The sequence below is a fragment of the Vicugna pacos genome, unplaced genomic scaffold (assembly GCF_048564905.1).
Source record: "Vicugna pacos unplaced genomic scaffold, VicPac4 scaffold_116, whole genome shotgun sequence".
NCBI lineage: Eukaryota > Metazoa > Chordata > Mammalia > Artiodactyla > Camelidae > Vicugna > Vicugna pacos.
In genome coordinates, this window is record NW_027328796.1 from 769,227 (window position 1) to 792,742 (window position 23,516).

The 23,516-nt window shown below is 39.4% G+C and overlaps 1 protein-coding gene across 1 annotated transcript in view; it reads left to right on the forward strand.

Annotated features, from left to right (window-relative positions):
* Positions 1-23,516, forward strand: part of LOC140694981 (uncharacterized) — a 128,273-nt gene that overhangs the window by 22,036 nt on the left and 82,721 nt on the right. The window contains exons 3-9 of the mRNA XM_072957974.1: positions 1,615-1,673; positions 1,871-2,023; positions 2,560-2,683; positions 7,428-7,571; positions 7,850-7,970; positions 13,072-13,181; positions 14,524-14,647. Coding sequence (XP_072814075.1) covers positions 14,571-14,647 — 77 coding nt within the window. The 5' untranslated portion in view covers positions 1,615-1,673; positions 1,871-2,023; positions 2,560-2,683; ... (2 more) ...; positions 13,072-13,181; positions 14,524-14,570. The remainder of the gene's footprint in view (positions 1-1,614; positions 1,674-1,870; positions 2,024-2,559; positions 2,684-7,427; positions 7,572-7,849; positions 7,971-13,071; positions 13,182-14,523; positions 14,648-23,516) is intronic.

The window sequence follows — 23,516 nt, forward strand, 5'->3', positions numbered from 1 at the left end:
ATAGAGGGAAATTCTTCCTCTAGCCTGTAGATAATTAAGTGAATGGTTTGCAGTGTGCCTTAAAAATTATTTGAATGCATTGAGCATGTTTGTCCAGTGAATTTTGGATTGAGTCATAATAATGACTTTGCTTTGATTCTGTGGCTTTTGTCCTCTCCACAAGAATTTGAATTCTCTGTTGCATTTTGTATTCGTGTTCTTAACAGGGGAAGGAATTTTGCATTTTTTACAGAGGTGGGTTTTCCTATCCCCTCTGAATTCCTTCTGTAATTGATACAGCGAAAATCTGTTATTGCAGTGCTTAATTATTTCATAAAAAATTTTTTGGCTTAATCAGAAACAATGACAAAGAATGATAATAAAAAATACGAAAACCTTCCTTCCTTTGAAGAATAGAAATGAGGTGGTCAGGCTCACGCATGCTTTGTACCTGACACACTTACTCTCATGTCATTGTGTATCATGAGTCGGAGATGGAGTTGCTTCAGGTTTATAGATTTTTGTTTTAACATTTGTGTTGAATTCATTCTCTAGGCATGATGATTCCTGTTGCCTTTGTGGAAAGTGTAGATGAAGGGAAACAAATGCTTTGTTTTGTTTTCAGGAGGCCTGAGATGCTGATGAGAAAAGAGTAGAGGGTGGGCTGAGGAAAATAGTGATAGACCCTCACCTCCAGGCTGAAATTGATGAACAAAGAAATCAATTAAGTGTATCGGTATTTGACTAATAGAAGTCAGACAGCCCAGACTGTCTAGTTATGCCCAAAGGAAAGTACTGAATTCACCTGCAGAATTAGGTGCTTTACCATGTAGAAGCAGCTTAGAGCAATCAGAAAAATCAGTGATGAGATATAAAAAGAATATAATATCTTTTATTTCTGAAACTTTTCTACATTAAGTTGTGTAGAGCTAAAATTAAGTTTCAAGCACCAGGAGTTAAGAGTTTAGGTGGTTCTGTGGGATCGTTATTCAGGGATGTGTCTAGACCCTGCTGGAGTGGCCGAAGCTGGCAGGAAAAGATCCAGAGCCAGGATTTGTCATCCTAGGATGTCCTCCATAATGGTTCCATGTGGGAGCCCATGATTGAGTTAACAATTTGTAACACATCGCAGCCGCCTGTCAACTTTAAGAAAAAAAATGTGCTTATTAACTGCTTTAAAGCAAACACCTGTGCATCCTCACTCCTGTCTCCTTGCCATAAAAAGCAGAGACAATGCCTTGCTTGCATATTTGAGGTTATAGATAGCACACTGCTTATTGCACAGCAATGACCCAGGCCCTCAGCTATAAACGCCAGGCCTGCGTGGTGTTAGATAGTCTATTATCCCCAAAACAGGGACCAGGCTGGTCTGGTGGTCTGCTTTGTAATGAACATGTCTAAAAAATGTATCTTGTTCCCCTCAGCCCATGACTTCCCTAAAGGTAAACTAAGCCTTAGTACTCATGGTGGAGTCTACAATCTCTGTCTCATCCCTTCTTTCCCCAAGTTCCTGCCTACTATCTCACAACTGTTATTGACTTTTTACTTTGATTATACACAATAAATATGGGAGCATTTGAGAGACTCGTGGATTTGGCTCCCTAATCCCTCTCGCTTTCTTTCCTTTTTCCACAGTCTTGAGAAATTCATTCCGTGTCGGTAAGACTTCCGCCAGCCAGAACCCACAGTTCCAGGTGAGAAGGATGCAGGCTTTATCCCTCCTACCCGAGGGAGAGAGAGGAGATAATTGAGATATGCTCCCCTGTGGTCCCTTCCTGCCCCAGGGCCACTCCAGTTCACCTGCAGCCTTCTGGCCTCTGCTCACAGGGCCTCTGTCCCAGGATTGACCGCAGCCTTTTATTCCCTTGTCAACATTCCCTGTGCCTTTCAGAGGTTGCTCTCTTCTCTGCAATTCAACCCTGGCAGATGTGATGGTGGTCAGCGTGCTGATGGGCAGTTACTTGGGGACTCCCAGGAGCCATGCTGATTCTCCTGAGTCATTCGGGGTTACAGAACTGTCAAGCACTGCAGGAAGCCCATTCACGTGAGTTCAACACAGCATTACATCACTTTCATTTTATTTTTGAATTTTCAGTGGAGAAATTATTTGTAGCACACTGTTCCAGATTTTAGGCCGCCTGCTTTCCTCACCACCATTTCCTTGTTGGCTCTGGTGCTTGTTTTAAGAACCAGGTTTCTTCTCTGGTCATTTGTAGCAGCTGGGCTTGCCGAATCCTTGATTTGCATTTGAAGCAGAATGCTTCTTCGTGATGTCAAACTGATTTTCCTTGTCATGTCTGAATATTTCTTGTACACTCAGCAACAGTTTCAAGTGAAATGCTCTTGTCCAATTTCGGTTAACTAATATTTGCTGATCTCCTGCTTTCATGCTGAGGGCAGTTTCTTCTTCCTGTAATAAATGTTAGCAATTTGCATTTACTATGGAAGGTACTAATCCGAGGTGCTTTTGTTCTTAACAGTTTTAATACAAATCACCCATTAAAATGTACAGCGGATTTTACTCTATGCCCAGAAATGTGCATCCCAGTCAATCTTAGAATATTTTCTTCCCCCCAACAGGAAACCCAGTACGCATAAGCAGACATTATCAACTTCCCCATCCTCCCCAAGCCCCAGGGAGCCACTCTTCTGTCTCTGTGGATTTGCCTGTGCTGAACATTTCATGCAAATCGAGTCACTTCATGTAAGTGGAACCGTCTATTTTGACTGACTTCTTTCACACTGAGTAACGTTTTCAATGTTTGTCCACGTTGTGGCCTGGGTCAGTACTCTATGCTTTGCTATTGCTGAATAATATTTCACTGTATGGCTGGGCCCCTTTATTTACCCATTCATCACGTGATAGACATTTGGGTTGTTTCTGTTTTTTGGCTCTGAAAATTAATGGCGAAAAGTAATGGTGAATATTCCTGTAGGAGTTTTTATGTTAACATTTGTTTTCAGTTCTCTTACTTGTGTGCCCAGGAAGCAGAATTGCTGGATCATTCAGAAGCCAAATGTTCAACTCTCTGAGGACGTGCCAGGATGTTTTCCAAAGTGGTCACGCTGTGTTACATCCTCACCAGCAATGGCTGCGGGCTCCGCTTCCTCTGTGTCCTCATTAGTGCTTGTTAATCTTTTTTTGATTTTAACCTATTGTAGTGAATGTGAAGTGGTTTCTCCTAGTTGTTTTGACTTGATTTCCTTTAGAGCTAATGTTATTGAACACCGTTTCATTGTGCTTATTGGCCATTTGTATATTTTCCTTGAAAAATATCTTTTCAGATTCTTTTTTTCATTTTTTAATTGAGTTGCCTTTTTATTGTTGAGCTGTGGAATTTTTTTTTTTGATACACAAATTCCTTATCAGATAAATGATTTGAAAAAATTTTCTCCTGAGTGTTGTTTTTTCACTTTCTGGATGGTGTTTTTTGAAGCAAAGTTTTAAAGTTTAATGAACTCCAATTTATCTCTGTTTTCATTTTTCCTTGTGCTTTTGGGGTAATATTTAATATCTGATGTATTTTATTAAAACTTGTATATATAAAATAACTTAATTCTTAGGACGGTTCTAGGAGATGGGTGCGGTTGTTGTCCCCAGTCTATGCATCGGAGACTGAGGTGCAGAGAATTTGACTGACATATTAGTGTCAAAGCTACCCAGTGCTGTGGGAATTCAGACCCTCATGTTTTTCCCTAGCATCTGAGCTCAACACCACCATGCTCCAATCTTTCCAGGAAACGTTAATGAAAAAATCTTTACTTTTTTGATTTCTTGTTAGATTTTTTTCTTATTGGGGACCTCAAATTCTCATTTTCTTTTCGGATATCAGTGTCGATTTATTTTAGGTCTCATGTAGGGAGAAGCATTGCTATCAGTTAACTTCTTTATTACTCACTCTCCAGTGATGATTGTTGCTAGTTGATCTAATCAAGTCATGCTTAAGTCTTTCCTGCTCATGACACTAACAGCAGAGTCATGACTTATAGAATGCTCAAAGAAGAAAGTACTTGATTGATTTTATTTTGCCAACCAATCAAACCAATCAAATAAAACCCTGGTGTTGACACAGACTATAAGCCCTCCAAAATAGGGTCACTGTCTTCATTGTGTTTCATTTGTTGGGTCACAGTGTCTGGATAGTGCCTTGCTGTCCAGCAGTTTTGTGAGGATACGGTGCTCGTGAATCATTGTAAGGACAGAATTTTGACAACAGACTGTGTTGTTCATTTCACGACGGAAAAGGTAATATAGAATTACTGTTCAGATCTGTTTTAAAATTAAGCTTTGAATTTTGAGAATAGTTCAAGAAGCCATACAAAGCTCTTTTTCACTAATTTTAGATCTATCTTAGACACATTATGTTTACATAGCAGAGTAACTTATCAAGTAGATTTGACAAAGGAGTGTTATATTGATTATTTGTTTTAGTTGAAATATTCTACCAGGGATAAAGTCATAAGTGCCCATAAATGAACAAATATATTTGTATTTAAATGCAACATGGGAGCAGACTACATATGTTTCTATATAATATATATGACTGTGTGTTTTAATCTTTCTGTCAGTGTTTTAATAGTTTTTCAGCAATTTTGTAACTTTAGAATTCTTCTAAAAAATTCACCCCCAATTCTAGTGCAGTTTGTACTGTGTATCCTGTCTTATGCATGGGATTCCACTGTCCCCTCAGTGAGGAATTTCCTCTCCTATTGTGTTAGGAGCAGAGTTAAAGGAACTGTGATTTCTAGGCCTTTGCTCTCCATGTGTTTGCAGTTGGCTCTCAGTCACGATTTTCCCTTTCCAGAGTTTTCATTGTTAAATTAGAATTTCTGAAAATAACTATTAATATGTTGCATTGGTCTCCCTAGAAACTTGACGTCTTTGTGCTTTTCAGTTTTCAATTTATGAAAAATGCAAATGCACTCTTGTTTTTAAGTTGTCCTTTTTCAATAGATATTTATCTCTTAATTGATAGAATAATTTTTTCCCAATGAATGAATCGGTGTGCATGTTTTAAAGGATAACTTACTTTTTATTTTTCTTATTGTAACAGTAATATTCATTGTAGAGAATTTAGTAAATAAGGATTAACACAGTAATAACTTCACAATGGCCTCTAATCTCACCTGGAGATACAGTTGTAAGGTTTGAAATTGAGAATTATAAGTCCTCTCAAATTTTTCTTTTTCAAGTACGTATAGGTTACTGAGATCCTCGAATTCCCATATGAATTGTAGCAGCAGATAGTCAGTTTCTGCAGAGGAGCCCGCTGGGATTGTGATCGAGACCACGTTGAATATACGGATCGCTCTGGGGAGCACTGCCATTCCAAGAGCACTTTCTTTTGATAGGGGAATGTGTGTGGAGTGTCTGTCCTGGTATTTAGGTCTTCTTTAACTTTTTTTTTCAACAATGCTTTGAGTTTACAGAGTATTATTTTACTTTAATTATCTTTGCCTTTATATTGAGGACAAGTGTGCAAGGTACTGGGATCAGAAGTGTATTTGAGCCCCGCAACTTGCTGCCACCATGGACGCTGCACTCTTGCTTCACCCGCTGTACAATCTTGCACAGAATACGACCTCAGTAACTCTCTCTTGAATGAATGATTATATGATTGTTGGATGATGCTTGAGAGTCCTTGTGATGATTTTTTTCCCCAGCCTTTCCCCAGTTCTTAACTATGCCCTTTCTCTTCCTAAACTCCAGCCTGGGTTTCAGCCTGCCTGTGGCATTGATTTTCCTTGTCTGTGGACTCTTCCTTTCACTGGTTCCCGATAATGTTACATGTGGGCTGTGGAAACTTGCTAGATGTCAAGAAAGAGCTAATCCATTGTAGGCCAGTATTTTTAGAGTTTGTTATTGTTTTATTGATTGAAATTAAATGAGGCTGCCCCCTGAGCCCTCCCATGAGCACTTTTGACCTTCCTACAGCTGATACTGCTCTAGTTGCTGCATGTGCCCTTTCCCCAGCCTTGATTTTGTAATTGAATAAGTCACCATCACTGGAGCCCTCTCTTTAAAAGATAAAGAGAACATTTGCTCCTTTTCCCTGTTTGGGGACTTCAATGAGATGAGATCCCAGATAAAGAATGGAGCCCCACCTCTTTCTGACCCCCGCTGTTTCCGTTCCTTTCTTCAGGGGAAAAGAGTACAATTCAACAGTATAAAGATTGATTGTGAGCTAATGAGATAGACAAGACAACCGATCATTTATTAAATAACCTTTCATGATAGAAACAAATGTATTATACACACAAACAGCACACAAAGCAGTGTAGTACCATGGTTACAATCGTGGGTCCGAGTTCGTGTCCTGCTCTGGAGAGACCAGTCCTGTGAGATGGAGAACTGGTAAGTCGGCTTAGCCTCTCCAGAACTGGTTTTCTGTCCTGCAGAGACGGGGCTCGCTAGGCGTCCCCCCCGTAGAGGTGCTGTGGGGTGTAAATGACGCGCGTGGGCAGCCTGAGCACAGCTGCTCATTCCTCGTAAGTGCAGGGTAGCATAGCTTTTGCGGTGATGGCTTTATGACCGCCCCATGTAGACTGTCAGTGCTCTGAAGGGATGCCTTGTGGTTTGGAGATGGGATTCTCACTTCTGTAAATACCCAAGTATAGTGTTATTGGGTCCTGCTGATTTCAGTCTATTCTTTAGAAAGTACATATTGTAGATATATTTTTCAAGCATGCGTGCTTTTTTTCTTTTACTATTAAAGTTCTACCCTCTCATCTCTTGGTGTTACTTTTCATGGAATCCAGGAAACAGTCCTAAGCTACCTGCCTCTTCACACTTTTCCGTGGTGGTTTCCTTCCCTGATTAGAAGAGGGTTTTGCATAGGAAATTTTATTTGTTCCCCTTTTCTTGGAGTCTCTCTCTCTGTCTGCCCATCTCTCACCTCTCAATCTGTCCATTTCTCAACCCACTGCTTCTTCTGACATGTTCCAAAACGCATTTCAGGTAGCTTACAGAAGAACAGATACCAAATAAACAGGTGAGAAAATGGGGCCCAGTTCAGACAGTGAGGCTAGGAGGCGAGCCTGTGTGAGGGTTGCAGGCGTGAGACACATGCCTCTGCCATGTGACTTATAAGATCGACAGCAGCAGTGTGTTTCAAGCTCCCAGCAGACACAGGGAAGCAGGATTTGAGGGAGATGCTTACTGGCTGTGAAATAAATAAGTGACTTAGGAGAAGCCCAGCCTTTCCAGCTACTAAGGCTTAGGAGAATATTTTGAGTGTCTTCCAAAATCAGAGTATGGCATCTTTTCTTTTTTCAGAGTTCTATGTATAGTTGGTTACATTCTATACCTGGAAATTTCTCCAAAACTTCTGCCCACGTGAGTCCCATGGCTCGGGGATTGGGTGGTTCTGCTCATTGATGGGGGTTGGCCAGAAACAGAAAATGAGAGCCTCAAAGGGGCCTGGGATTTGTCAGTTATGTTTTGTCAGTGCTGTAGGGTTCAAGAAATGCTTTCACCGTTTCTCTCCATCTGAGGCGGCAGCGTAATCTCTTACCAGCATCAGGAGCTCAGGGCCACGGGATGGTGGGGGCTGACTGCACTGCCGTCAAGACAGCTGAGCTAGTCACTGCAGGTGTGGTTCTTTTACATACTGCAGTTCATGCTCTTTACTAGAATGTTTCAACAGGGAGTTAATTAACTGAGTTAATTAACATTTAATAAATATGATCTTTGTTGAAAAGACAGTTATAGGCAGAATATAAGCTGTGAAGTCTTTAAAAACGGTTTCATTACTGAAATTTCATTTGGGGAGATACACGGTTTATCTTATATATGGCTCTCTTTTAAAGTAACAAAGAAACAAGACAGAAAAGGCAGAGGATGATTTCTGTTCTTCCTCTCGGCTTGCAGGTGCCCTCACCCCCAGTAGCATCAATCAAGACACCAGCACTGACACTGGCCGTGCTCAGAACTGCCTCAGCCCTGAAGACACTGCTGACAAATAGAAGGGGGCCACGCCCTGTTACAGCAGGTGCTCTCACTTTGTGGGTCCTTATGTAACTGCGTGGTGTTAATCAGGATCGCCCGTCCTATATTGTGTGATGCTGCTGCTTTGTCTCCTAGTTACTTGTTTCTCTAAGTATTCTTGTATTATTCTCCAATGCATAGTACTACACACCTAAAAATGCTTTTTTTCAGATGAAAAAGAATGTGCATTTAAAATAATAACTCTGAAAAAGGGGGCAAAACAGGCTATCCTTGTCCCGCTATTCAAAGATAATAATTAACACGTTAACGTATATTTTCATCAGTGTGGATCACCTCTGTCATAAAAAACCAGAGAGCACTCTGTGACTGTTTACTGTGTGGACAACTCCATTTTCCATTCGGCTTTTTATATGTTTTTCTACAATATTCTATCTCCTCTGGCATGATTTTTGATGACCAGTATAGCATTCTGTCTTGTGGAGGCATTGTCCATTTTACTTCGGGCTTAAATAAACTTTTAAATTCCAAGTATACTTAACTGAAATACTGAAAAGAGAACTGTGGTGGTAGAGGAAGGCCCTACCTCCCTTCCCCTTATTTCCGAAGAGTAAAAACTGTTGAAAATTTGATATATATGTTTCATGACCTTTATGCCTATGACATACATATATACACACATATGAGAATTCCATGTATACGTGTGTGTATATATGCTTTATTTAAAAATGAGACCATACTATATGTTTTTCTGCAGCTCGCTTTAATCACTCAGGTGTATATCATAGACGTCCTCCCACTCCAGACTCACACGGTCCTTTCAGATAGAGTGGAGGGGTCTCCTGATTTGCGGGTGTGGTCTCTTTCCCACGCACACCTTTGGTGAGAGAATGCTGTGGACAAGGCCCTGGACCACGGCGAAATGCCGGCTCCCTCATTGCTCGCAGCTCGTCGTGATTTAACGCATCATTGTCTTGATGGTGGACAGTTAAGTTTTCTCCATTTTCCACTGTCAGAAAGGATATTTGACTGGCATCCTTCTTGTACAGACATTCCTGTGATCTTTTATGAGTATTCCTTTAGTTAAGGCTTCTGGAAATTTAGTCCCTGGATGTGACATTTACATTCATCACAGACTCCATTCAAGTAACTCTAGAAATTCCTTCCATAGGGGAATGAAAAGATGCACAATTACTTATGTAACCAATTCTCTATTGCTGGATATGATTTCACTTCAGTTTTTCTTCCCACCATTGTAAACAGTGCTGTGTAAATGCCCTGATGGGTACATCTTTTTGGACTAAATTTGTTTTTTCCTAGAGGAAACGATTCGTAGAAGTGGTGTTGAGTCAGTGTGTACGTACGTTTTTCAGAGTTTACATATCCATTGACATGTCGTCCTCTGAAAATGTCGCTCATGGTTTCTTCTCCCACAGATGGACACTAGATAGAATATCTTTTAAAAATATTTGCCAATATGATGAGCAAAAGTGCTTTTTCATTGTTTTAGTTTGCATTTGATGACCAGTGAGGTATTGAGCATTTTTCACTCATTAGCCATTTGACTTTTTTAAAATGAATGATTCCTTTTATCCTTTGCACACATTTAAGTGGGGGAGCTTCTTGTTGGTTTGTGACAGCTCTTTGTATGTTATGAACATTAACTTCTTGTCTTCAACAACATGTATCACAGAGCTTTTTCTTGTCATTTCTTGCCTTTCATTTTGTTTAGGAGGATTTTAATTTTGGTAGTGTCTCAAAATATTCTTATGATAATAAATGTATTCCTTATGTGTTTTATCTTTGAAATTATTCTTAAAAATAATTTCTTATACTGGAATAAATCTCCTCTGTAGGTTTTTTTTAATCTCTAAGATGGAGATGATAATAGTACTTGTTAATGTAAGGGTAAGTTGAGTTAATAAGAACAAAGTGTTGTATTTGCTGTTATTAGTCCTTTTTTATATTTACATCACTGTCTGTAAATTATCTTGTGGTCCTTATGAGAGGAATAGTATTTATTCTTTCTAGGTGATTGTCTGATTGTCTCAGGACAATTACTGAAGTCATACTTTTCTCTTTGATTTGAAATCCCACCTTTACAAAATACTTATGTACACTAGAGTCTCTTTTTGAGCTCATGGTTCCCTTCTGTCAATCTGCCTTTCTTACTCCAGCACCATAACTTACATATTGTAAAAATTTATTTAATAATTGGCAGTCTGAATTTTTTTTCATTCTTTTCTTCCATCCCAAATTTTCTTGTCTAGTATTATGATTTTATTATTCCTGAAGAATTCCAAAATATTTTGTTCAAGTTAAAAAAAAATCAGATTGGAGTTGTCATGGGAGTTTTCAGTAAGTTTTGAATTATTCTGATGAGAACTTACATCTTTACAAAACTGCTTTCCTCCATGCAATTTGTTGATGTCTCTACATTCTCACCTCTTACTTTACCCCTCAGTACAGCCCTGAAGTTTCTCCATTTAGAACATGGGCATTATTTTTTAACTTATTCCAGATTATTGTTTATGTTTTTGTCAATTTTGTAAGTGAAAATTTTTTGCTATTATATTTTTAAACGCTTAAAACTGAAATTTAGAAAGGAAGATTCGGTTTGTAAATACTCACTTTGTAATTTGTCATTTAAAATTGTAAATATTAAGTAGTTGTTCCAGAATCCTTTCTTTTTTGTTTTTAAAAATTTGTGTCGAAGATTCTCAAAATGTTCATAGCTAAGTAATATAGGTGGGGAGACAGATGGAGAGAGGTAGTGTGGCTCATGTACAAACTGTGAGCAGTTTCATGGCTGCCTTTAGGCTGGAGAAACCACAGAAGAGCCCAGGTTAGACAAGGAATGGCTTTGTATGCACTTGAAAGCCAGCTTTCCTGCCTGTATGGTGAAGCCTGGTGGGCGTGGCAGGTAGATGATCAAGGTCTGATCAAGGTCATTTGCTGCACAGAGCGCTGTGTCTGTGAGAAATGGTGACCATTGCCATGGCAAATGCTTGGTGCCAGGAACAATGCAGGGGAGCTGGGGAGCCTGTGTTAAGGATTTTCCAGTCCTGGGAGTGGGAAGATAAGACTCTGCATTCAGATCTGAGTTTGAATTAATCCTCTTTAGTTTACTGGACCTCTGACTTTTGTCAAGTTATGCATCCTGTTTGAACTCCTGCTTTGTTGTCTCTCAAAACAGAAGAATTACAGCCTGCTGCTAGAGTGTTTGATCAGGGTAAATGATTTGTGTCTATAAGATGCCACGTACAGTCACAAGCTCAGTGAGCAATGAGCTGTCCCCTCTTCTCCTGCAACTCAGTGCTCGATAAGTCATCAGCAGAAAGCGAGTCCCTAATTTGTATGTGGTGCAAGGAAGAACAAAACTAACGTCTTGCCTTTCCCTGGCAGTATTCTTACTTCTTTGCTTCATGTACCTCTTTCCTCCTTCACTCTCCCCTTTCACCTCCTCCACCAAGAGCCCGAGACTCTCTCAGAACACTAGATTCAAATTATTTAAATGTTGGCTCATTCCCATGAAATGACAGTGACTTAAAAAAACTGTACACATCCCAGAATTCATTGTATTTGATTTACACACACACACACGTGCACACACACACACACACACATCAGGCTACCTCCCATTTACTGAGGGAGAAGGGCCACTTTTTCTGAGTTTTCATTTACTCAGCGTGAGAGCAGTCTCTTAAGCAGAATTTCACCTGGCTTCGTGCATGGTTTTCTAAATTGGATTTCTGCTTTTTGTCCATAAAAATATTCTCCTATTAGAAGACAGGAAGTGGAGACATAGATATTCTGCTGAGATATTGGTGTTATCATATTTGAGTTTTAATGGACATAAGGCGGCATAGAGTCATACATTATTATGGATGAGAATCCTTGATGATGTAACTTGGACAAGAATCTGGGTCTCCTGCCATCGTGTCCATGCGGGTGAAGAGGCAACTGGGTGGGGGATGGCAGGGAACCTTCTTGCTTGAGTTCCAGGTTCTTGTTAGTTTTCATTGCTCAGCTGCCTTTAGTTTATGTCCATGAGGCCTCTCATGGGAAGGTCACTATGTCCTGAGAGACTGAGTTACTAATCAGCAGAAAGCTCTGGACCCACTCATATTTTCCAGAGTTTTTCTGCTGACCTGCTGACACTTTATATAAATGAGACCTAACAAACTACTGGATATAAAATCCTTATTGTTATCATTTGCCCTCAAGTTCCATAGGAATGGGGTGCTGTCTCAGGCTATCTAAGGCTAGATCTGAACAAAGATAGGGTGATAGGCTCCGCTGCTGGACCCTCCCCAGTCGAATGGGATTTCCACCTTAGTTTTTAGAATCAGGCAGATGAGTTCAAATCTTGTCTTTACCAGTTATTAGCTTTGTGACCTTGGGGAAATAACTACTTTTTTGGTTCCAATTTTCTTTATCTGTAAATAAGTTCAGTATTTATTTTAGGGTTTTTGTTTTAGAATTGAATGTGCTAATTCCCTAATTTATTCCTAAAATACTGATCACATGGTTCTATGCTGGTGCCTTAGTAGTTGATTGCTAAGGGACTCAACAGTGAGAATGGGGATGGGGCCCCCTGGATCATACAGCTTATATTCCAGGATATGCTTGTAAAAGACAAGATTGCAGTGGATTTTTAGTAAATGTCCATTCCTTTCCTAATCCCCATTGATTGTGTATATATCTTTATACTAATATATGAACAATTTTTTTTGCAGTTTAAATCTCTTTGTAGTATTTAAAGAATGTAACTATAACAAAAATACGTGAAATAAAATGACTTGACTTTTATTTTCCTTTCAATAAGCAAAACAAAATAAAATAGAAAAGAAAAGAAAAAGTATTGAAGGAGTAGAAATAATTTTATTTCCGTGGAATCAACTCCCTATGTTAGGTTTTTCCATTGTGTTGTTCAACATCATATAAAATTGACAGGTTGTGACTTCAGTGTTGATAGCTAGGTGAGTATAGTTTCTTTTTGTGGTTGTCTTTGATGAATTATTTGCACTAGATCATAAATGATGTGCATGTTACATATTGGAAACGAGGAAACATTGGAGACATACTACCTCCAATGCAGTCATTTTGTTACCGAGTCCAAACTCGTTCTGCTCGCCGCATGACAGGCCAATAAACTGGGAGATGAGGTGTTGGAGCAAGGAATAGTGACTTCACTTGCAATGCTGGCAGACCCAGAAGACGGCAGACTGATGTCCTGGAGAACTATCTTCCCCAAGTAAGAATTCAGTCTCCTTTTATACTAAAAAGGGGGGGGTTGTGGTTGGTTGTTGCATACTTCTTGCTTTATGAATTGTTTGTCCTTTGAATCCGCTGTTCTTGCAGCTGTCCATGTGGATCAAATCATGGTACCCCTGTAAAACCTCCAAAAAAACAAAGGCTATTCTCTATTATGCAACTTGCCATCTCTACAGAAGTGCAGATGAGCTAACATTTTTAAAGATCAGGGCCAGGAGAATAGGCTTTCCTGCAGATTTCAGGCTAAAGGCAACTTTCTTTTTCAAATGGTGCAGAGCTACCAAGTCTGAGCCTAGGAAACAGGGCACAGGTTTAAACTCAAAGGAACAGATTTAACATAGGGTAAAAACTGTTACATTTTATTACAATTCCGTTTCCAGCTTCATAGATAATATTAGTAAGAAATACGAGCAATTTTGTATTTTTGCTTCTTAATAACCGATAAGTGTACCAACTATATTTTGTGAGCAGGGATGCTGTGCAGGCATTGGGGTGACAGCAAACTCTTGTAGGGGGTGGCCGACCCTGCAACATCTCTGATGCCCCGTGAGTGTTGGTGAGGGTCCCCGTAGCCAGGGGCTCTCTTCAGGAACCAGCATATGGGCATTGACCTCTGGAGACCTCTTTTTCGGCTGCAGGAATTTTTTCAGATATTGAGATTGAAAAATCACTCCAGCTGGGAATAATTAGGGAAAAAAAAAAGAAAAGGAAAAGGGTTTGGAGTAGAGTAGAAGAGTAGGACTTAAGATCACGGAGCCTGAGTGCTTGGCAGCGGGGACTCGGGAGAGAGGGGAGCAGAGGTGGGGAGGGGCCTGGCTCCGGAACCAGCTCCTGTAATTGTCCCTGCACGCAAGCCACATAGCTTTAAATTGGCCTGGGCCACCTCTCTGGGCTGGATATCACCCTGGGCAGAACCGTGGTATCTGTAAAGTAAAATGACTTCACAACTATTGCACAGAGCTGCAGGTGTAAGAGAGCCTAAGCCTGTCTCAGAGTGCAGGGGACAAGCGGAAAGGAATGGCAAAATTTCCACTGACAATTGAAATTTTGTTAAATAGCCTGCTACAGTTGTTTGCATCACTTGAATGAATGCAGGCATATTTCTGTGGGCATTTATAGGTTCACTGAACCCCACCAGCCCCTCTTGCCCCCATCGGAGATGGGCTTTCTCAAGCACAGTGCCCCTCCTGCTTGGGTGGAAAACGCTGCTGGTCCTTGCCTGGGGCCGGGCTGCTGCAGGGCACTGAATCCCCGAGGCACGGCCTGTGAGACACGACAGGAACATCTCTGCTCTTGACTGGGTGCCTCCGTTTCCCCTGCAGTGTAAAAATGCCGATGACTGAGTTAGAAGCATGCTTCCAAGCTGTCCATGTCCTTGGCATCCAGAAGCGGAGCCTGGAAGCTTTCGAATTTATCCAGAATGCGGTTTACATTCACCTTCAGCAGGTGAGTGTATGTCCTTACACAAGTGGAGGAATTACTGCAGTTTTCCTGGAACTTTCTCACTACAAGTCCATTTGATTTTTCTGTGCTAGGATTCAGTATGGCCTGCTAAAAACTCTGGAGTGAGATCTTGAAACCCTGATGAAGAGCATTATTTATTTCACTTCTCTATATGATACTCTTTTACTTTTAAAATTCAGAATTTTTGGTTGTTTCAAAAATTTTTTGGGGGGGTTGGAGAATCATGTTTACTCTAACCATCTTTGCAACCTGTTGCTTTGTGCCTCTCACCTGTCTTCTGTCACTTGTGAGGTGGTTCCATTTGTGACCCTGTCCGGGTTGTTCATGTTATAAAACATAAAGCCTGTAAAAGTACAGTCCCTTTTCCTCCGAAGACATTCCACAAATACTCCTTTAACCTGGGTGTGGTTTTAAGAAGACAGAATCTTTAGAACATGTCCTTGCAGGTTGCTAGTGCAAAATCCCAAAATCAATAGTCTAGCTCAACATCTAAAATCTTTCTAATTTACCTTGGAATTGTATGGATAAGTGAAGCAGTTTGCTAAGAACTCAGACCAGGTTTAGAATACAGGTTGGTGTAGCTCAGCAGGTCCTCCCAAGCTGATGCTCTGCCAGAGGGCGGGGCCGAGGGGAGAGGGCGGGTCCTGCCCTCCCTGAGGTGACAATTTCATGGCAAAGACTTTCACCTGGTGAAGAACTTGGAGTTTCTTCTAAGAAGAGTGGGTCTTAAAAGAGTCCAAAAAGCGCGGGAGTGGCACAGTCCCATTTGTCTCAAGTAGGGGAGAGCGGCTGTGGGGCCACTTAGGAGACTCGTGAGTCCAGGTGGGCAGTGTTGGTGGCTTCCACTTGAGCGGTGGGACGGTCAGTGTTTAAAAGCGAACATATTGAAGGCATGTTTAGATGGTAAAAAGGAAAGGATGAAGGCTGGCTGTGAATGCAGGATGGAGTAAGGCCCAGGTTTCTGGGTGGATTAATGAGGTAAATGATGGTCCTTCTGTGCTCTGAGGAGGGAAAGCTGCAGAGGGAGTTCTGCGGAAAACTGATGAGTTCAGCTGTGGGTAAAGTGAAAGGTTGTTAGATGTGTGGTCTGGGAGCTCGGGTGAGAGCCAGTAGTGAGTAGGGGGAGGTGAGAGGGACTTTCAAATAATTTTGTATTGTGAACATACAAATAAGTATGAGTAATGACACATTTAACACCTCTATATTCTGGATTTAAAGCCCAGTAACATTTTGCTATACTGACTGCAGAGGTTCTTAATATTTTTTAATAGAAATAAGTAGAAACAAAATAGTGGAATTAGTGAGCATCTTAGAGTAGATGTGTGTCCTTGTATGTATTTTTATACCTCATCTGTTTATAACCATAATCTACAAAAAGTTATCTTGCTTAGCATAAGAGTTAAACACAGGGACGTGACACACATTGTTGGGGGTTGAAGCTGATCTTCTCGGGCAAATTATGGACCCTCTCTTTGCCTTAGTTGCATCGTCTGTGACTGCCCCAGGGCCCCTCATCACAGCTGATTTCCTAGAGTAGATGTTGGGAGGGAGGCTGCTGAAGGGAGTAAGAGGTGGCAACTGCTAGGGATATTGAAGAGAGACAAAAACAGATTAAAGCCGATAAACTGAGTACAAATACCCTCTAAATAGAAGGAATCCCGCAGGGTTTTGAGCCGCTTATCATAAGGGAAAGAAAATCACTTGGATCCAAAGCTCTTGAGCATATGAGTATTGTGGGTGGGAGGGTGTCATTATAAAAGTGTTGAGAAAAGGCCTCTTTGTTTTCCTTGACATTACCAGTAAGGATGGGGAGCAGAAGCGAAACCCTCTGCTTCACAGTTGAAGGTGCTGTTTTGTGCGAAACTGACCAAAGTTTGGAAACCAGTCATCAGCGATGCTGGCAAATGAAGAGGCTTCTGGATTGGGTGGGGCACTTGCTGTGACTTCCAGGTGACCTGCTGGCTGGGGGCTGTGTGGCGGGCAGTAGTTTTGCAGGGTAGCCCGGGCATAATCCCTAGCTCTGATGCTGCTGGTCTGATTAACAGACCTGGGCGCACACTGTCCTAATGGGGCAGCTCGGGATGTGGCCCTGCCGTGCTGAGAGCGAGAAGAGGGCTCCCCTGAGGAGGTGTTCCTGCAGAGACTGGAAACGTCCTCCTGCAGGGGAGGAAGAGCCTCTGAGCAGCGGGCCGGATGCACAGGCAAGACCAGCATGAGCACTGATGTTTCCGGGAGCCGGAAGTCATACAGTGGCCCAAACGGCCTTGTTCCTGAGAGACTGGAGGGAATAGATGCTGAAAAGGCAGGCTAGGGTCAGACCCTGTGGTGGGTTATGAGTGACAGGAGAGGATTGTTCAGGCAGGCATGAGACAACCCTGTGGGCGTCCCAGCTGGGGCGTCACGCCGAAGGGAAGAGCAGAGTTATAGACTTTGCCACTTATTAGCTGTGTGACTTTAAGCAATATCACCCCACCTCTCTCTATATATATCTTCATCTGTAAAGTGACACAGTGACAAGGTCGTGTCATCAGAAGTATTAGCTTAGCTCTGATCCTCTTTGTCGACTCCTGTCAGTGCTTCCCTGCAAGGTTCTGCAACGGCTGCTTTTACCCTGAGACGGGAGGGCATAGAGGGACACTGTAATACCCGAGGGAAGGAAGGGGTTGCTTTAAAAGCAGACATGTAACAGCCTGCAGCTGCAGACCTGCAGGCAGTTTGGTTGACGGTCCTTGAGAGGACTTTGGAGGCCTTAGGGTCGTCTTAAGTCTTGTTTCCCCTTGGGGACCGGATTTGCCTTTGGGGATTGATGTTGAAGATTTGAGCTTCTGCAAAATTGTTTTCAGAGATGTGTATATACGTAAAATATCATATAAAATAAAATGATTTATTTAACGTGTGCGAATTTGTAGCTGTTAGGAACAGCTCTGTTGGCCTGGTCTCCACGGAGGACACCAAGGGTCAGCAGAGCGTGCAGGAGGGCAGGCAGCCTGCAGTGCTTCTGCGGGGTGTTCTCCCCAGCAGGGTGCTCTGCTGAGTTGAGTCTTCTACGAGTTTTGTTGCCAGAGGAGCAGACAGCAAATTAATGAGTTCTAGAGGGATTGTATAATGACAGGAAGAAATAGGAACCCGGAGATTTTCCGGACTAAAACACGCTTTGGTTCCTGATTCAGTGTGTTCCATTACAGAATTGATGAGTTGTGTCTATTCTGGAACGTCATTGAAATAAACGTTCAGCCTATATGTTAAGGGCTTTGTTTTATTTGGCTGGAGGACTCGAGCCGGGATGACAGCCTCTCAGATCACTCTGAGGGACTGCTCCCAAGAGGTAGGGGAGGAGCTAGGATATATAGAAGCTTACAACAAAGACCAGGTAATTGGAACAATAAAATATTGCTTGTTATCTAAAGAAAACCAGATATCTCAAGTTCAAGTATTTACTGCTTTTCTATGTATGGTGAGAAGCAAACATTTGAGTCATTGAATTCATTCCTTTGGCAAGCCCCTGGCTATCTAGGGCCAGTATCCTGTCCTTTCTTACTCTGAGTCTGCTCAGAGGGCACCACTGTGAGTGGTTGAGAGGCCGGGCTGTAGGCATGTACTCGCTGGGGGTTGGCAGCAGCCGCTGATGACTCGGATTCAGCATTCTTTGTTTACTGTCATGGTTGCAGTATTTTCATGCACATTGTAGTGTTTTCATTCACAGTGCTCCCACTTGGTCCTAAATTTGACCAATATTTTGAGAGAAATTTCATGACCAATTTTGTCCCACGGTGCTAGGATGGCTCATTCCTAGTTCAGGTGAAGAATCTTCTAAGTTGCCATTCAAGGTGTAAGTTTTTTTTTGTCAGGCCCTGTTGATACTAAAAGTTCTCTGGATCACCTGTCTTACTAGTCTATTATGATACAGAAAGTGTTTACCCATCTTTGCTCATTCCCATAAATAGAATCACACTATTATATTTATTTTATTCAGGGTTATAAATTTTATCTGTTTCTTCAAGATGTTTAGCCATCATCAATCTTGTGGGCCTAGTTACACATTGGGAAATATAACAGACAACAATTTTATAAAATAGACAGGATATAAGTAATACAGCTAGTAACGTTAATAAAGTCACGAGTAAGAATTTAATAGTCGAGAAGTTGTATTTTTGGGTTAAAATTTTGCTTGTGTTTCTGAGTTTGATCCTATGAGAAAGTTCATATTTATGGTCAGGGTCAGAGCAGGTATTAATTGGCCAGTTGAAATCTCCCACCTTGTAAGATCAACAGTGGCCTAAACAGAACTATAAATTCTTTTTAGAATAACGTTTCTGAGGGCTATCTAATTAGAGCCTTGGAGTAGGGAAACCCACCAAGGTAACACAGAAGTACTAGACATAGGTAATTTATCATAAACTTAACAAGTGGAGTAGATCATAATCAAAGGTTGGAGAAATTATCAAAGTAATTGGTATACAGTCCTGGTCCGGTGTCTTGGGTCAGCTGTCTAGCTCAGATGTCGTCTTCTTCTCATCCTGGTCTGGTAGCTTTTTCTCCATTTGGGCATTGTTTTAAGGTGAGCAGCACTCGATAGGCCAGTGCACTGCAGGGGATGTTTCAGATAGGAAATGAATCGGAGACTCCGTTTCCTTCAGCTTTGGTGTGTATGGTCTGGTAAAGAGTACCTGAAAAAGGGTCCTTCCATTCAGGTTGGAGACAGTTCTTTAAGTCATGCCTGTTGCAGTATGTATAATCCCCTGGCTGCAGGTCATGGGGCATTGGAACTTTACCCAAGGATAGATTTCTGAGCTTCAGAAACAAACCTAGAGTATCCTTTTCATAATTCAATTAAACCGTACAGTAATGTGACATAACAGCAAGGAATAATCTGGGAAGTGTCTTAGTAAATATGGACCTCAATTAACAAAACTAGAATTTAATATCCACTAAAATATAATTTATTTTCTCTCTTAAGTTACCCTCAGTTTTCTCAAATATAGCCAAATCAAGATTAATTTTTTACAAGTTAAGTCTGATTATTTGATCATATAGGCTTTTTTAAATTGGCTGTGTTGGAAGTTTTAATACGGAGTCTCAGGGTAGAATGTTAAGGTTTGCTAAGGCCAAGAAAGACACGTCAAGGCTTTTCATGGGTTTCTGCCTTACAGATTTAGGTAAATTCTTTTCTCTTTAAAATCCTTAAAATATCTTTATACTCCTATATCTGTTAGGAGATGATCTCCCTAATTTGTTTGATAGAGCCACTGGGAACCTAAGTGTTTTTAGTCTCTTGAGGGATCAGATAGAGAGAAAAGATAAGTGTTCCAAGTGTGATTACATAGGTATAATTTATCAAATTGCTGTGAACCATAACTAGCTTAAGGAGAAGAGATTCTTTACGTCTGGGAAACAGGTTAAAAGCCAGTAGTATTTCAAATAATATCAAAAATTATAACCATATTCAGCAGGTTAATCAGTCCCTTGTAACTAATTCTTTTAATGAGAGTTTTCATTAGAACTTTAAAATGTCTTACCCAGTTTAGTTCAGTGCTATAGTGTGAAATTTATTAGGAATCAGTAAATCTCCTTGAAGAGAAAGCATTTTGCAAAACCATCAGAAGAAAACAATTAACTGTCTATAAATGACAAAAATTTAAAAGCATGGTTAAACACCGTTACACTATAATCAATAAAGAAATCTGTTCACTATACCCATAATTATCACTGGTAACATTTCAGATATACCAGAATTTTAGGGAGTCCATATAATTTCTACAATATCTATATTAATAATATTGTCTCATTCAATATAACCTTAGAAGTTTTATGATTCATTTGACAATTCCATGTTATTTAAAATGCCAAATGAAACTTTATAGTTAAAAATCTCTCTTTGGGATGTTTCAGGGGCCTTCTGTAGCATCCCAAACTTAACTGGAGATTAAAAGAATTTTAATTAATTAAATTAATTTTTATTTAATTAATTAGAATTTTATATTTGGGGAGCTTTTTGAAAGATTTCAGAACACTTGATCAGATAAACATATAGATCACTGTAAAGTAGTACTAATTCATTAACAAGAAAATACGTCAAAAGTAAAGGCAGAACAGATCAGCTAAGTGGTATAAGAAGTTTTACAATCTGTTACTGAAGGAGGATTAACATTTTAAGAAAATTTTTTCCTCTTAACAGAGAGAAAAACAATTCTAATCTTGTACCAGCTTACTTCTAAGATTCATTTACGTTGCCCAATTTGTTTCTAAACTTAGCCAATTCTGACCATGTACAAAACTCTTCCCTCAGGGTTCCTTTTCCACAAGCCTTCCACAGCTTTCTATACTTATATTAGTGTGTCCCTTATTTTTCTTCTATTCAGAAATAACCAGGTTCAGGAGAAAGTCACTATTTTTCATTAACAAAATATAATTCCATTCTTATATCTTCCTTTACGCATTTATATTACTTTCCTAGGATACTGAGATCATTCCCTTACTAATAGAGACTATTTCAGTGTGGCACCAACCATTTATTAATATTTCTATATACCTTTAGTTTCACTGTAAGAGGAAGTTAAATGTTAAGTAATTCGTATTTCAATGTTATTTTATCTGAAAATGGCATAGCTATTTAATAAAATCTTGTCATTTAACTTAATTTAGCACAACACTAGAATTTAAAGATACCAAACACTTAGAGATTATCTTAAACATACATTTTAAAAATATATTTTAAATATTTACCCAAAGCTCTCATCTCATTTGCATTTAATTTAATTAAAATTTTACCACAGCACATTACTTTTATTTTTTTTTGACAAATCTGCAACAGATATAACAGGATCTTATTTGACTTTCATTAAACCTAGGTACAGTAAAGGTATTATACATAATATTGATGACTTTAAAGATGTCTATATTAATTAGAACATACTTAAACTAAACAATATCAAATATTATCTTAATATTGAATATTTTCCATTTCACATGACTCTGAAAGTCAATTTGTTCAGTTGTTATTTTAAAAATACTTAATGTTTAAGCTCTTATATTTTTACGTCAATTAAGCAGAGCTCTATGACTTTGAATTTTTTTTCTTTAGCAGTAGAAATATCTCACTTCTATAATGTGTACACAGGCTTATAATCAGAAAAAAGCTAGAGATCTCATAGCTTCACTTTAAAACTTACTTATAAGATAGGTATAATAATAGTTGGAGTAAGCTGAATTTGCTTGCTCAAATCATTAAGGCTTACTATTTATGAAACAGACAGTTAAAATTTCTTCACAATGTCTGAAGGACCCTTCAGAGTTCTGAGTTCTAATATGCCAAAAATTTCTTGGCCTTAAGGTTTATTTCGTTGAGCTAATTAGACTCAGTCCTAGGTCACTGTTTGTTGTATTTATATTTCTGATGTGCAAGACAAAGACACTGTCTTCCAGGTCCCCAGAAAACTGCTCTCTCACCCAGGCCGTATTTTATCTCCTTAAATGGCATTTTTGTATCAGTGAGAAGAGCTGTAAACAAAGAATTCCATGTTTTAAAACTTTAAGGCTTACTTAAATATGTCTTCCAAAACTTGCATAAGGCATTTAGTAAGATCTCTTTTCCTTGTGTTATAAGTTAAACCCAGGGTAAACCTGTATTTGTTTATTAGCCACTCAAATTAGTTTTTAGTTTTACATTATATTGGACGGCTTATGTAACTATATTGGTTTATTTTAATTTGTTCAATTAATATTTTCAGAGGGACAGATATGTGCCTAGCCTTATAATACCAAGAAGGGGAAGTGTTTTTCCTCTTAAACATATGTATCCCACAACACAAGCAAAAGTTTTGTATAAAGACCACTTAAATATACCAATTTCACAAACTTTTATCTCAATTTTATTAAATCTTATACCTTTAATATTTATATTTATTAAGTTTAATCAATAATTCTTATTTCTAGAAGGAGTGCCAGAAACCTTTTTTTGTGTGTGTGTGCATTGTATATAATTTTATAGAAGTCTCTAGGATGCCCAAGATTCAGCCAAAGAGCTTAGGCACTTCTCAGTTTTTAATTTCATTAATTGGTCTGTTATCCCAATTATTGATCAAGTATTTCAGTCTATATATACATATATTTCAAACTGTGGTAAGTAAAATGGGCTTGTTTGAACTTTAATCTTGGGGGGGAGTAGGTGAACTCTTTGGCCCTTTTTTTTTTAACTTTACGTTGTGTAGTATCAAAACCCTGTATGTAAATCCAAAAATGTCCATTTTATTTATTTGATTCAAAATAACCATATAAAAATATTTATCCTTTTGGGATAAGCCACTTATTTTTTTTTCGACATTTTTACAATCATTTTTCCAGTTATTCAACCTAATTAACATTAATTATTCTAAGTTTTTATTAGCATATCTAGAAACATTTATCAGAAAGGAAAACACAAACGTAGCTTTTCAAACCAGTTTTATTTTTTTAACTAAGTTCTTAGGTTAACCATTAGATATATTTTTCTACATTTAAACTTGATTTTAATAGAAACCATAAAACAACTGTTTATAATGAGATCTCTTTAAACTTTCACCAATTAAAAAGTTTTTCCAAATTAAAAAATCCATCATATGGCCGTCAATTTATATACAAATATAATATATATATAGTGATTTTAAACCAATAAGATGAAGAGGCCCTTCCACATGAGAGTCGGGGTGTTGCCTAAATAAAATTCAAAGGTTTACTCTCCAAAAGCTAAAAGCCTTTGTGGTCCAGGCTGATGCAGCAAAGTTTAAGATGGCAAAATATCTGAAAATTGGTACAATCAAAGAATTGCTTAGAATCCCAATTTATTTGCGTGGCCACCATATGTACACAATACTTG